Source organism: Protopterus annectens, chromosome 6.part0 (genome assembly GCF_019279795.1).
Source record: "Protopterus annectens isolate FY-2018-M chromosome 6.part0, PAN1.0, whole genome shotgun sequence".
Taxonomy (NCBI): domain Eukaryota; kingdom Metazoa; phylum Chordata; order Ceratodontiformes; family Protopteridae; genus Protopterus; species Protopterus annectens.
The window spans coordinates 1,357,670,514-1,357,683,731 of NC_056737.1; the positions used below are offsets into that span (position 1 = coordinate 1,357,670,514).

At 35.9% G+C, this 13,218-nt stretch overlaps 1 protein-coding gene across 1 annotated transcript in view; it reads left to right on the plus strand.

Moving 5' to 3' along the window:
* Positions 1-13,218, plus strand: part of LOC122803979 (CD63 antigen-like) — a 407,707-nt gene that overhangs the window by 319,456 nt on the left and 75,033 nt on the right. Inside the window, exon 5 of the mRNA XM_044073658.1 lies at positions 423-575. Within this exon, the coding sequence (XP_043929593.1) occupies positions 423-575 (153 nt within the window). The remainder of the gene's footprint in view (positions 1-422; positions 576-13,218) is intronic.

The following is a 13,218-nucleotide window of genomic DNA, read 5'->3' on the forward strand; positions in this document are numbered from 1 at the left end:
CAGGGTCTATGTCTACACTATCTGGCCAGTTCTGAGTCTCTTGATACCTATTTATCTGGCCTGGCATTTGACAAGCTTTCACTTTGAATAGTTCTTTTCCTCTGATGTACAAGCAGCCCTGATACCTTCAGGTCATTGTAATTTTATTAGTTTGCCATTTATTCTGTTTTTCCTGTTGTAGTTGTAATTTCGTGTTTGTGTTTGTTTTTATTATGTGCTTTAATTCACTAGTACATTGATTGGGTTCAAGCACCTAGAATCTGAATTGAAATCCATTTAGATTAAGTAAGTACTAAAAACATTTGTTTAAACAAAATGTTATGTGAACCTTTTGCATATTGCTTTCTTTAATGCAAATATTTTGATTTGGAGAACTACTATTTCTTCACTATAATAATAAAAAAATATATATTCCATTTCAGTTTAAGTGCTGTGGGGCAACAAATTACACAGACTGGTTTAGTAACACTACTGGGCTGAACCACATGACAGTCCCCCTCAGCTGCTGCAAAAAAATGGAGGAAAATTGCAGAAAGAATATCAACAAAACAAGTGCTGCCAATATTTACCAACAGGTAAAACAGTGCACTAAAGCTTACTTAAATGTACCGTTGTGATATTTGTTCCTATTGCAACTAATCTGTTTTGCCAGCAGTAGACTTGTTTTGACATATGACAAGGGCAGCTTGAATTAGTGAACATTTAATTTGTAAAATTCTTTTGGCATGTTTTATGCATCTAAATATGTCTTCTGTGATTTTTATTTTACACTGGCAATACTGCCTGCAAACTCTCATAGCACATTTATGAATGACTGCGCTATTCGGTCTGAAACCACATGTGTGGTCTTATATATGCTAATTTTAAAAGATTTGAGTTGTTTGTTGTATAACAGATCAATTTAGATTGTAAGGAAGAGACCTTGATAACCTTTCGGAAAGCCAGACAATTAAATTGCGAACTCTGTCTTCAGGGGATCATTACCCAGGAGTCTGAATGTAGTTAATATTAGCTATTTATTGCAGCAGTGGTCACTACAGTAAAAAGACTGTTCTTTTACTTCACTCAGTCATATTCAGTACATTCATTATACTGATTTCAAGCTTCACTAGTACTTGAGGGTATAAAATGCTGCTACTGTGCATTATATGTAAAATGGTAGTCTGTTTCATATTATGAATGTCACTGACAAACACTTATTTACTTTTTGGCATCTGAGTTGTTACTAATTTTTTTTTAATATTTTAGGATTCTTATGGTACTGGCATTTGTAGTGTTTGTACATATTTTTGAGTTGCATATATATTTTATATACTTTATAGACAGATAATCATTCTTTTTTGTTTAGTGCACTTTTTTATTTTTAATTGATTTGTCAGTTGTAAACACTTTCACAGTGTTTTAATCATACTTTTGCTCATATGGACCTTGTATATGTGCATTACATGATGTTTATGGTTATATGATTTTAACATTTAAATGGAACAAGATGTAACAGAACTGTTAAAACAAAGACTAAAGGTTTAAGAGTTGTTTAGAGGAATGAATTAATTTACTTACTACAGCCTTTGCTTTTGTATAAACTTAATATGGTAAGACCAGTGTGCTGCTTCCTGGTAAATGTTGCAAACTAAGGGTCGCAGTGCCAGAGCTTAGCTTTTTCAGCGGAGGATTTGTTTTAGATGAAGGTGACTTTTGCATTTAGAACCATCCATTCATATTTTCCTTGCCGATAAGACTCTGTTTTGTAATCTAGTTGATTAGATAGGCTACTTGCCTTACTAAGTGTTATTTTTGTTGGGGTCCCATGAGCACAGAAAAATTGTATTATGCTGGAAGACATCTAAAAGGGGCAGTTGCTCAGGCTTAATCAGAAACCTCCTGTAGGTTGTGCCACACAGCTGGAGAACATCCTTGTAAACTGCACCTTATTTCAATAGTTTGTCTGTAATCTTTATGGAGTGAAAATGTAGTGCTGAGAGTACCACCCCTAAACCCTCAAAATACAGTATTATGTTCCTGTTTGTTTTTTATTCTCAACAACTTTGATTCTTGCAGGTGATCTTACTGATTGTATGAAACCCTAGTAGAACAACATTGATGGCTTTTCTTTTTCTTATCTTTTAAGTTTTAGCAATTATTTGTATAAACTTCATCGCCATATAACATAATCTACAATTAATACCAACGCTGATGAAATGAGCTTAGTCCTTGCAAAGAAAGTAAAATAATTGCTCTTTTTTCTAATAATATCGCATAATCAGGAGCAGTAAATTTCAGGGTTTTTTTAGAAAAATACTTGAAAATCCTAAATTTGGAAAGATTTTCACTGAATTTGTTATTACTGGGCAGACAGCTGATTCACCATACTTGTATTTATTTACAAGTTCCATTCATCTTTTCCTGGGAATTATGTACTTACAATCTATTTTTATTTTTGCACACACACACACACACACACACACACACACACATGTAACATGGGTACTACTCCAACAGCAACTTCAATGGCAGACAAATGCTCAGTGAGCTATGACTGAACACCCCCTTCAGCCATGTTAGATGGCAGACAAATGCTCAGTGAGCTATGACTGAACACCCCCTTCTTCAGCCATGTTAGATGGCATGATCAGGTAACACTGTGATAGGAAGGTCATGATCAGGTATGATATAGGATGCAAAGCATATTTTTGCCTTTTTTGACTGTTACATGATCATGTCTACTTGATGGGTTGGTGTTCAATGATAAGTGAGTGACAGCGGTTGCTGATTTGATTTGATAATGATGATTTTGTTAATTGCTCATCATACAATTATTTTTATAGTTACATATATTTAGATTTATTAAATTACAATGGAATCACAGTAATAGCTGAAAGAAAAATCTATAAAAACAGATATAGTTTCGATTTCATCGAAAAATGGAATTTCATTTTTCAAAAAAAATGTACATCGCAGTCCATACAATCCGCTAGACATAAAATAAGAACAATGGATCTAAAAGGCCCTGGAACTGTAACATTCTGAGATACAAGACCAGAGCTTATTTGGTCCATCAGATGCTGCAAGATTTAGTCAGGGTTAGGTAGGAGTAAGCAGTTTACACCAGCTCACTCATGCTGGTAAGGTAGAGATTCTGGTCCAGGTTAACAATCTAGCTTCAGAGAAAGAAGAGTCTTACAGAACAGTTGTAGTAAAAGGGAACATGGGCTTGGTGATCACACAACAGTGATAGAAGTCTTCTAGGGGCATGTTTAACTGCATGCACACATCAGCTAGAGGGGCATAGCATACCCCAGCAGTGACCTAGGTGCCCACATCATCCACTAGTGGTGGAGTTAGTCCCATAATAGAATCATCAATCATGGCTGCCTGTGTGATGGCCATTCCTCAGATTTATATCACCCTCATAATGGGGAATGAATGGCCAGTCATGGTAACTTGCTGGTTCATAGGCTTGGGGATCAGAAAAAACATATACGAAGTGGTTATAAAGAATTTTTTTCTTAAACAGTTTTTATCTTATGTTACTATTATTTGGCTTTTATTTTCTTTTGTTAACCAGGTAGAACACATCCAGGTGGACAATATTTATTCTGGTCAAGTAAGAAGGCAAGAAAAATGTAATCTGAAAAACAGTTGCTTATAATCCAGTATGCAAAAAGGAAAAGTGTGTACAAGAGGTCACATAACATAAAAACAGTACAGAAACTCAAGATCACGGTCACAAACGACATATTTACATTTTCAGTACCTACACTGTACAATTAGGTTAGGATGAGGTACAGAAGAGGAAGAGAACAGAAGGTGAGGGCTAAGTGATCTGAAGAAGTAGTACTGTAGGTGAGCAGTGAGGCAGGAAATGTAGAGAAGCTGTAAGCTATTGTAAAGGCAATTTGTGTGGGGTGGATGTGCTAGTGCAGTGTGACGTATGAGGTTATGATAGAGTCTAAGCCAATACCTGGTGCTAATTGATTATAAAGTGGGGAGTGCAGAAGAAATCAGAATGAAGGTACATAAATATCTTTGCTATATACTGAGTAGAAGATATGCATGTGGTATGGAGTTATTGTGCAGTATTGAGCTCATATGGCCTTCATTTGACGCATTTACATGTTGCTATCTTAAGAAAAAAAGTAGTTCTGTATCCAAAGAGTGAAATCTAATGGCAACAAGAACAGCTGCCATATAGGAGAACAGACAAAAACAATTATGTAAGCAAGAGTATACATGGACTAAAAAGCAACAAAATACCGAAACCAGTTAAAAGCCACGGACTCTTTAACAATGTACAAAAAGAACAACAAAGCACTTTCGCCAAAGAACAATTAGGCTTCTTCAGAGATGTTCCAAAAACTTCATGAAATCATATAAATACTGCCCCTGGTTTAACATCAGCAAATCAAATTAACAAAGCCAATTAAGGCAACCAAACCATTAAAGGCAAAAATACATTTAAAATGATGCTCTTTTAAAAATATTTATGAATTTTGTAAGTAGTTTGTATGTTACAAAACATTAGAAAAATACACTTAAGAATACAATTCAAAACTCCTTATTTTCCTAAATTACTGCTCTAGCTAGAATATATTGTTGAAACCATATATTAACTTCTATTCCAAAAATGTGATCATGCTTTAATTTCAAAAAGGGTTTGATGGCAATAAAATCATTCAATCCAGGAGCCACCATGGCATTTAAATGTAACTGCCATCTAGACTCCTTTGCTTCCAATACAATTTTGCCATTTCCACCTCTTATTTACCAAAAACCTATCAATAATAAAAAATATAAATGTTTTAAAATTGATTTGATGGTATGCATATACAAAGCATTGTGAACGTCCTTATTTTTTTATTGCCCTCAGATGTTCACCTATTCTATCCTTAAGTTTTCAGGTTGTTTCCCCACATAGAACCTAGGACAGCAAATCAAGTAGCCACATATACCACCATAGATGAGTTGCAATTGCATTTACCTGGACATTGCAAAGAAAAATCAAAACTGGCTGTAGTGACATAAGGACCATTGTTAATATACTTGCAAATTCTACAAGCCTCTTATTTAGACATAGATGACCTGTAGATACCTTTTTGTCCTTGTACCTCCCTTTCCAGAATACTCTTAATGTTCTTCCCCTCACTGAACACTATCTGAAGCTTAGGTCCTAATCTAGTCAACATGTCCGTTTCAAAACATAATTCCCAACACTTATTAATGATTTCCACCATTTTAGGGGCATATTCTTTGTAATGAATGACCATAACGTTTGTTTTGTCCTGCTCCTTGTTAACGTCTAAATCCTGTTCCAAGTTTAAAATGGGTTCAAAGGACAATGTTCTTTTGTGCATAACCTCTCTTCTGATGTTAATTAATAACTTCAAGGGGTACCCTGTATCCAAAAATAAACATATCAACTTAAACATTTCATTTTTAAATGTTTCTTCTGCACTGGTCAGTCTTGAAATCCTTACCATCTGCCCCTTGATGACACTTCGCCTCTGGTGTTGGGGGTGGTTACTTTTGTAATGGAGAGTATTGGAAAAGGTAGGTTTTCTATACACTGAACTTTCCAATATTCCTCCTACCTTAGTCAAATGTATATCCAAGTAATTAATTTCACCCAGTTTCCATTTACTAGTGAACCTCAAAAAATCTGTTGTTCCATTTCAATACTAGACTAACTCATTTGCTTCATTCTCATCCCCTTTCCAAAGGATCAGGATATCATTCAAAAATGTATTGTATAAAAGAATTATATCCCGAAACTCAGAATTGAGAACATATTTTGTTTCACAATCCAGCAAGAGCAATTTAGCATACGTGGGAGTATATTTGGCTCCCATGGCAACTGCTGCCACTTGGTGAAATAATTCACCTTCAAACAATAAAAAATTAAGAATAATTTCCATAAAATCCACTAGTAATTCTATCTTTTTCAAGTCCAACTTGCCTATACTTATCAAACTTTCTCTGAACATGTCTATACCTCTGTCATGGGGGATGACTGTAAACAATTTTACAACATCAGTAGTCAAAAACTGTAAGTGTGACTATTGACATTCCTGTATTTACCCAATCTTTGTAGACAATGCCGGGAATCTCTAATGATGTGCTTAGCTTCGTTTGCTACAGGTCCTGCTTTTCTATCCACCCATGCTGCCAGAGGTTCTGTCTTGGAACCCCTGGCAGCAACTATAGGTTTAAATGGTGGATTAGTAATGATTTTGTTGGTCTTAGGAATTTCAAAAATATGTGGTGTTATTGGATTCTTTACTGTTAAATATTGTAAATCTTTTTCATCAGTTCTTCCTTTTAACAAATTTTCAGTATAATATCTATCACTGGGTATGACAGTAAAATTTACAAGATCAATAGTCTATTTATCATGTGGTAAATTCCTCATTGGTCAGATCAGACTATAAACTCATCACCCTAGATATCCACATACCACCCCCCAAAGGAAACCACGGTGAAAAACTTCTCCAAAGTGAAATTTATACTACTCAAGACAGAGGTGGCAAACTTTGTTACTCCCACGCAGAATGTCAATATGATTGAATCTGCTATATCCTACATAAAAGCACTCTACAAGCACCTACATGAGTGCATGGACCATGCTATACCAAACAAGACCAAGACCCACTCCTCCAAAAAGAGGAAACCAGTCTGGTGGACCCCAGCCATCAATAAGCTCTATAATAGAAGGAAGAAATTATTATAAGAAAAGAGTAAAAACCCAGGAATGGAGGAGCTCCCTGACCAACCTTAGCAAAAAGCTAAGAACCCTCATAAAAACCTCTAAGGCAAACTTTGAAAGAAAAATTGCAACAGACACCAAAGACAACCACAAAGCATTTTTAGCTATGTCAAAAACCTAAATAGCAACTCTCAGATCTGCTCTGAGCTACTGCATAATGGTTCAAAATTCACTGAACCAAATGATATTGCCAATATATTGACAGGTTCAGTGCAAACTTCACCCCACCCTCACCCCTTAAAGAGCCCATATCCATACCAGAAGATTGTGCTGCCCTTAAAATAAGACACCCAGGTGAAAACAGCACTCTCTAAGGCAAGAAACACTGCATCCATGGGATCAGACAGCATCCCAGACTGTGTGTTACATGAACTCCAAAACAAATTAATCCCTCACCTTAATACCATGTTAAACCACAGCCTCACCTCAGGCTATGTGAAACAGAGTGGTGCATGGCAACAGTTATCCCACTCCACAAAGGGGGTGCCACCACTGACCCTGGGAACTACCGTCCCATCAGCCTGATGAGCCTCTTCTGCAAGGCCATGGAGCACATCATCATGGAACTCATAAACAACGACATTGTGAACCTACAAACCCTAGACCCCACTCAGTTTGGGTTCGTAAAGGGAAGGTCATGTCTTCTAAATCTGGTTGACTTTTTTGAAATGGTCACTAAAGCAATAGATGAGGGAAAGGTGGTTCACACAGCATACCTTGATCTTGCAAAGGCCTTTGATACCATTCCCCACTCAGGAATTCTAGACAAACTCACCAACCTAAATATAAACCCCTGCATTACAAGATGGGTTGCTAATTGGCTCACAGATGGAACCCATTCAGTGAGAATAGGAAACTCCAGATCCGACTACTAACCTATGACTAGTGGAGTACCACAAGGCTTAGTCTTGGGACCCCTCCTGTTCAGTATCTACTTCTCTGAGGTACAAGCAAACATGGAGGGACTATGGCTAACAAAGTTCGCAGACAACTGCAAACTGGGTGCCATAATCGAGACTTCTACTGATGTAGACATCCTTCAAAAGGGTCTCACGGATACAGATACATGGAGCCAAAATCATGGCCTCAAGCTAAATGCCAAAAAGTGCATTGTCATCCCTTTTGGGAAAAAACATGTACCTATGAATTACAACATAGGTGGCAGCCCATTTAACACAGAGAGTGTGATAAGAGACCTAGGGACTCAGGTGGATAGTAACCTCTCCTTCGACAACCACATTGCTAAAGTGGTTAGAAAATCCTTCTACATGGCCCACCTTATCACAAAGGGGTTTGCATTTAGGAATAAGGAAGTTATTGTCCCCCCTCTACTCATCACTCATTAGACCTGTTATTGAATATAATTCTCCGTTCGGAATGTACCTTACAAGACATCTGCAACAACTGGAGAGTCCTCAAAAGTACTTCACAAAGAAGATAACTTACCTTAACAGATGCCCTATGCCATGAGGCTAAAAAAACTCACTGTACTCTGTCACATACAGGCTACTCAGAGGTGATCTCTGCCTGACATACAAGGCTATGTCAAAACCCGAATTGCTATAAATGCTCCACCTAGGGAAAACCCAATCCACCAGAGCTACATGCTCAAGGGACAGAAACCTGACATCAGCAATAAACAGGACTTGTTGGAGGGACAGATTTGTGTCCCAGAGACTCCCTTTGCTCTGGAACAAGGTCTCCATATATGTGAGGCAGAGCTCCTCATTAGCGATCTTAAAGAGGAATCTTGATGAGTGGATGGGAAACAGGAAATTCACCCCGGGAATCACTTCTGTGGCCCTGCTTGACAGAGGCATAGGTAACTAAACCATGTGGGAGGGAGGCGAAAGCAGAAAAATTTTGGCTAGGCTTAATTATGCCCTAAGGCCAATAGCCTAGTACCTACCTATGAACCTAAATCCAGAAAAAGATTTACTTGAAATATACTAAAATAAAAAGTGCAGACAATTGCTAGGTTCTCATATAAATACTTTTGTTAGTCTTGAGTTCATTAAAACTGAAATATAAATGACCATAAAATAAACCAAACACTTCTGTTCAAAAAGGGAAAAAATCATTTTATTGCAATTCATGAGTGAGAGCATATCTGAGAGCAGACAGAAGGTGCTCAACAATGAAAGCATTGAAGCTATTTTCCTGTTTTTGAGCATTTGCTGTAATTTAGTTTTATTGTTATTTAGTGTTTTCCTTTCATATTTTTAGTTGTGTTGTCTATATTGGGATTACATTTCTCTTATTCTAAAAACTGAAATATTACCAGTTGTGTATTCCAGTTTTCCACAATAACATAGACAATGAAGACTTTGTATATTCTCATAGAAGAGGAATATGATGCACAGACATCTGCTTCTAGTAAGTTCTGTTTATTCTAGAGATGTGGGAGGAGCTGAGTAATAAATCTTTCCCTCCATCATGTATATGTTGATGAAGATTCACATCTTTAGTTTGAACGTTTATGGGTCCAATTCTTTTGTGGAGTTGTAATATAACAAGAAGGGTTGGATTCTTAATGGAATGTTATATATAAAAGCATGCGCTTGATTCCATGAAAGACAAAGTACAGGAACAGAGCTTCAAGCCTGTCTTATTGACTGCGTGCCTTTAGTCTAGTGACCTTTCTAGTTAAGAACTTCTGAGATCTTTCTAGCTGCATGATGTGCTTAAATAGACACATACTAAATGGGGCTTTATATTCTATGACTGGTCCAGTTAGGGCAAAGTATAGAGGAATTATAACTTTTTTGGTCTAGATGAGATACCTTTAGTTAGTAATATACTGAGGTCAATGGATAGGAAGTACTATAGTTTGCAAAGTAGATAAAATCTCTAACGACCATATGAGTCTGGAGTGGGTTACTATCAATATTGTAAGCTGCTGTCAAAATGTATTTACCAAAGGTGACAATGCCATGGTTTTCTGAATTTAGTTTAAGCCCATTTCTAATGCACCACTGATTTGCATGGTTTAGCTCTTGCTGTAGTAACACGGTATTGGATGCTGAATGAATGACAACACCCAGCTTGCAATCGTGAGTAAATTTATTTAGCCCTATGTCTAGGTTAGTGATTTACAGATCACACAAGTAGTACTGCTGGTACTCAGCCCTGAGGAATGCCACTGGTCACATTTTACTTTACTGAGGTGGCACGTGCTACTTTAGATGCGAGTTCCGTCTGCCAGTTTGTGACCCATATTACAGTGCAAAGGTCTACATTCAGGCCTTTAAGCTTATTTAAATTCTAACATGGGATTAAAAGCCTTGGCCATGTTCAGTTACATCATATAAACTACATTATTGTTATCTACAGCTTCACTGACTTTTGTTTGAGTTTAGAGTGATTTTTTTTTTTTTTTGTATCCGAGCTTATTTCAGAATTTTCTCCTGTAATGGATCAATGGAAATTTTCTACCATCTTGGTTGAACTGTAGTGACTTCCAATCAATGAAAATATTGTCTTTAAAGTTCTGCTATTGGTCTTGCTTGGTCTAACAGGATTTCCAGAGCTGCTTCACTGTGTTCCACCTCCCAGAGGCTGTTTGTGAGTCTATCAATATGCCCTTTACAAATTAGGCTTGTCAGACTTGTATGCCCCTACCTCTCAAGTGTAGCTCATTTTGAAGAATCTTTCTCATTTTGAATGTTACATAGTTCATGGTCCCTGCAGTTCCACACCAAAAAATCTGTCACACATGTAGTGTTAAGAATTTTTTTAACTGATTTTCATGGTAAATAATACTGAATTTTATTATTTTCTAAATTAATTTTATAAGTATAAAATAACACATTTTAACCATCCTGTGAACTTGAAGATGTTAGTAAGCAGCAAGTGTTCTACATTTTATTTCATCCACATAATGAGAGGTAGTGTTTTATATTTTGGAAGTTGAAAGTTGATCGCTGCTGTTAGGGCTACCACTCTGGGGATCTTCAGTGAGCAGGAGTATAGCAGTTTCTTGTACTACTGGAATATGTACAATGACTACACTTAAGCTCAACAGTTTTTAAGAGTGGTTGAGACAGGGTGTGTTTGATACTATTACATCCATAATCCGGTATATGGCCAGGGCCCATAGTGATGTTATGTTTAGCTTTAGTGACTGTAGTTGGAATATGTTCCATAAGAATTTTAGGGGAAGGAAGTTCAATGGTCGCTTGTATGGTACTAAATTTATCTGCAAGTATATTAGCAATACCGTTAGGGGAAAAATGGGTAATACAGTTATGAATTAATTCAAAGCATCACTGAGTGTTCTTTTTTAAATGTCACGTAATTAAAGAATGATGTATGATTTTCCATGGCTTTGGAGGCCAATTTTAATTTATGTTCAGTTTTGGTCATTTTTATGGTAATTTTCAGAAAGAGTCTTTAATGTGGGCAGATTTTGATTTATTCTAGACCTTAGTTATTGTTGTAGCAGTTTGTTTTGCTCTTGTATCACTGTATTTTGCCTTGTATGTATGTAAACAATTGAGCTAGGCCTGTAAATGGTAATTTGTAATCAGTGCCTCACGCCATTAAAAACATAAAATAAGTGTATATATTTTATATTAGAGATAAAGTAAAATTCAGCAGGGAAGTACTGTGAATTCATGTTAGATTTTGTTTTTTTGTGAGAGTTAGGTGTTGTAGCATGTTAAGCTAAGGAAACTTTTTGTAACTTTAAAGCTGCAAAGTACAAAAAAAAAAAAAAAATCAAGCTGCAGCTTGAGAAGATTAGAAGGTTAGTGCTGAAGCACACTGCTATACCCAAAAATGGATATTTTGCACACAAACATGTTGTTGCCCCCACCACCCACCTATGATTGTAGTCGACCCTAAAAATGTTGCCCCTATAGAAAAGGGACACAACAGCTGTTCACAGGGTCACTATAGCAGTCCGTTGAAAATTGAAGGTGTATCTCTTTGTAGTGAATGCAAGCTCTTGCCTCGGAAGATTACAAGTAAGTTTTTTTAAAGGAAGGGACTTTTCTCACTAGAAAAACTTTAAATGTAAAAATGTTTTCAGGGTGCCTGTAGGTATACCTTTTTTTGTTTTGTTTTTTGTGTAGTTGGTATTTCCACCCAAGAGGAAAGCAGGCATGAGATATAAGGAAGGTTTAGCAGAGAGTTGTACTTTTGATTAAATTAACTGAAGACTGGTGAACGTGGCAAGCAGGTGAGATTCTGGGAAGGACTGTTTGATTGCCTGTTTGATGATGTCATAGAAGGGGAACATAGCAAATAGATAAACATATAAAGGGGTAATGTTTTAATTTGCAAGGAAGGGTACAATGTCAGCTATTCAAGGGCAATATGCAAAGCAAAAACATTAAAAGAAAGTTTAAGAATATTAAAAATGGACTGGGAAATGGATATTAAAAGACTGACTGTAAAAGGTATTTAGGTAAAAGGAGTATATGCAGGTTTCTTTCTCTGCTGAGGGGGTAGATTGGAATATAAACTGAAATGGCTGAATTTTCTATGTTAGCGTGGCATGTAAATAGCTTTATAGGTACAGAGGAATGTTAAAGAAGAGAAGGGTGAAAATAGCAATGTTTGAGGAGATGCACTTGGATATATCTCCGAAGTAGTTACCTTCGATCTTCTGATAAAAATCTGCTTGACATCTATAAGCCTTACAAAAACTGCATTCAAAATCTGTACTCACATTCTGTAGCAAAAGTCTGGAATATGATCACTGCACCAATCAGGATAATATATAACATTAACACTTGAACCGAAAACAAACGGTTACAAAACGCCAGTGAAAGTCGAACTTTGAAACAACGACCGCTTTTAATAACTTTAAATGCACAAAAATATAAATGTTTTTCATTCCACTTAATAGTGGGACTTCCTCAGAATACCAGCACTCCATTCATTTCAAACTTTTTATAAACTTTAAATCAATTTGGCGCCAAAAACGTGCATGAATAAACCATTTAAAGCTATATTAACTATAAAATTAAAATACCTAACTAAATAAGTACATCTTAAACATACTGTCATTAAATCTGATTCAATAAAAATATAATGTAAATGTGACTCCAATTATACTAAACAAAATATAAAATATACCAAATATATAGAATACATATATGTAAATGTATATGCACATTCCTATATAGGAAATGCGATTCATCTGTCGTTATAATAGCAGCTTCTTTAAAACATAAGTGCATGAATATAAATACAAAACTATGTTAAAATACTTCAAATTTGTAATGCATATTAATATTCCAATAAATATATATAACTAACACAAGACTAAAATTCAGTTTCAATTATAAGCTATGATATTATATACTTTAATGTTAACTACTTTCTTCTATTTACCTTTACAAAGCCTCTCAGATAACCGGTTAAAGCTTACAGATATATATAAAAATCAATTCACAAGTAAGAAATAATATACATTTAAATATATACATTTATACATGACATAATGGCAC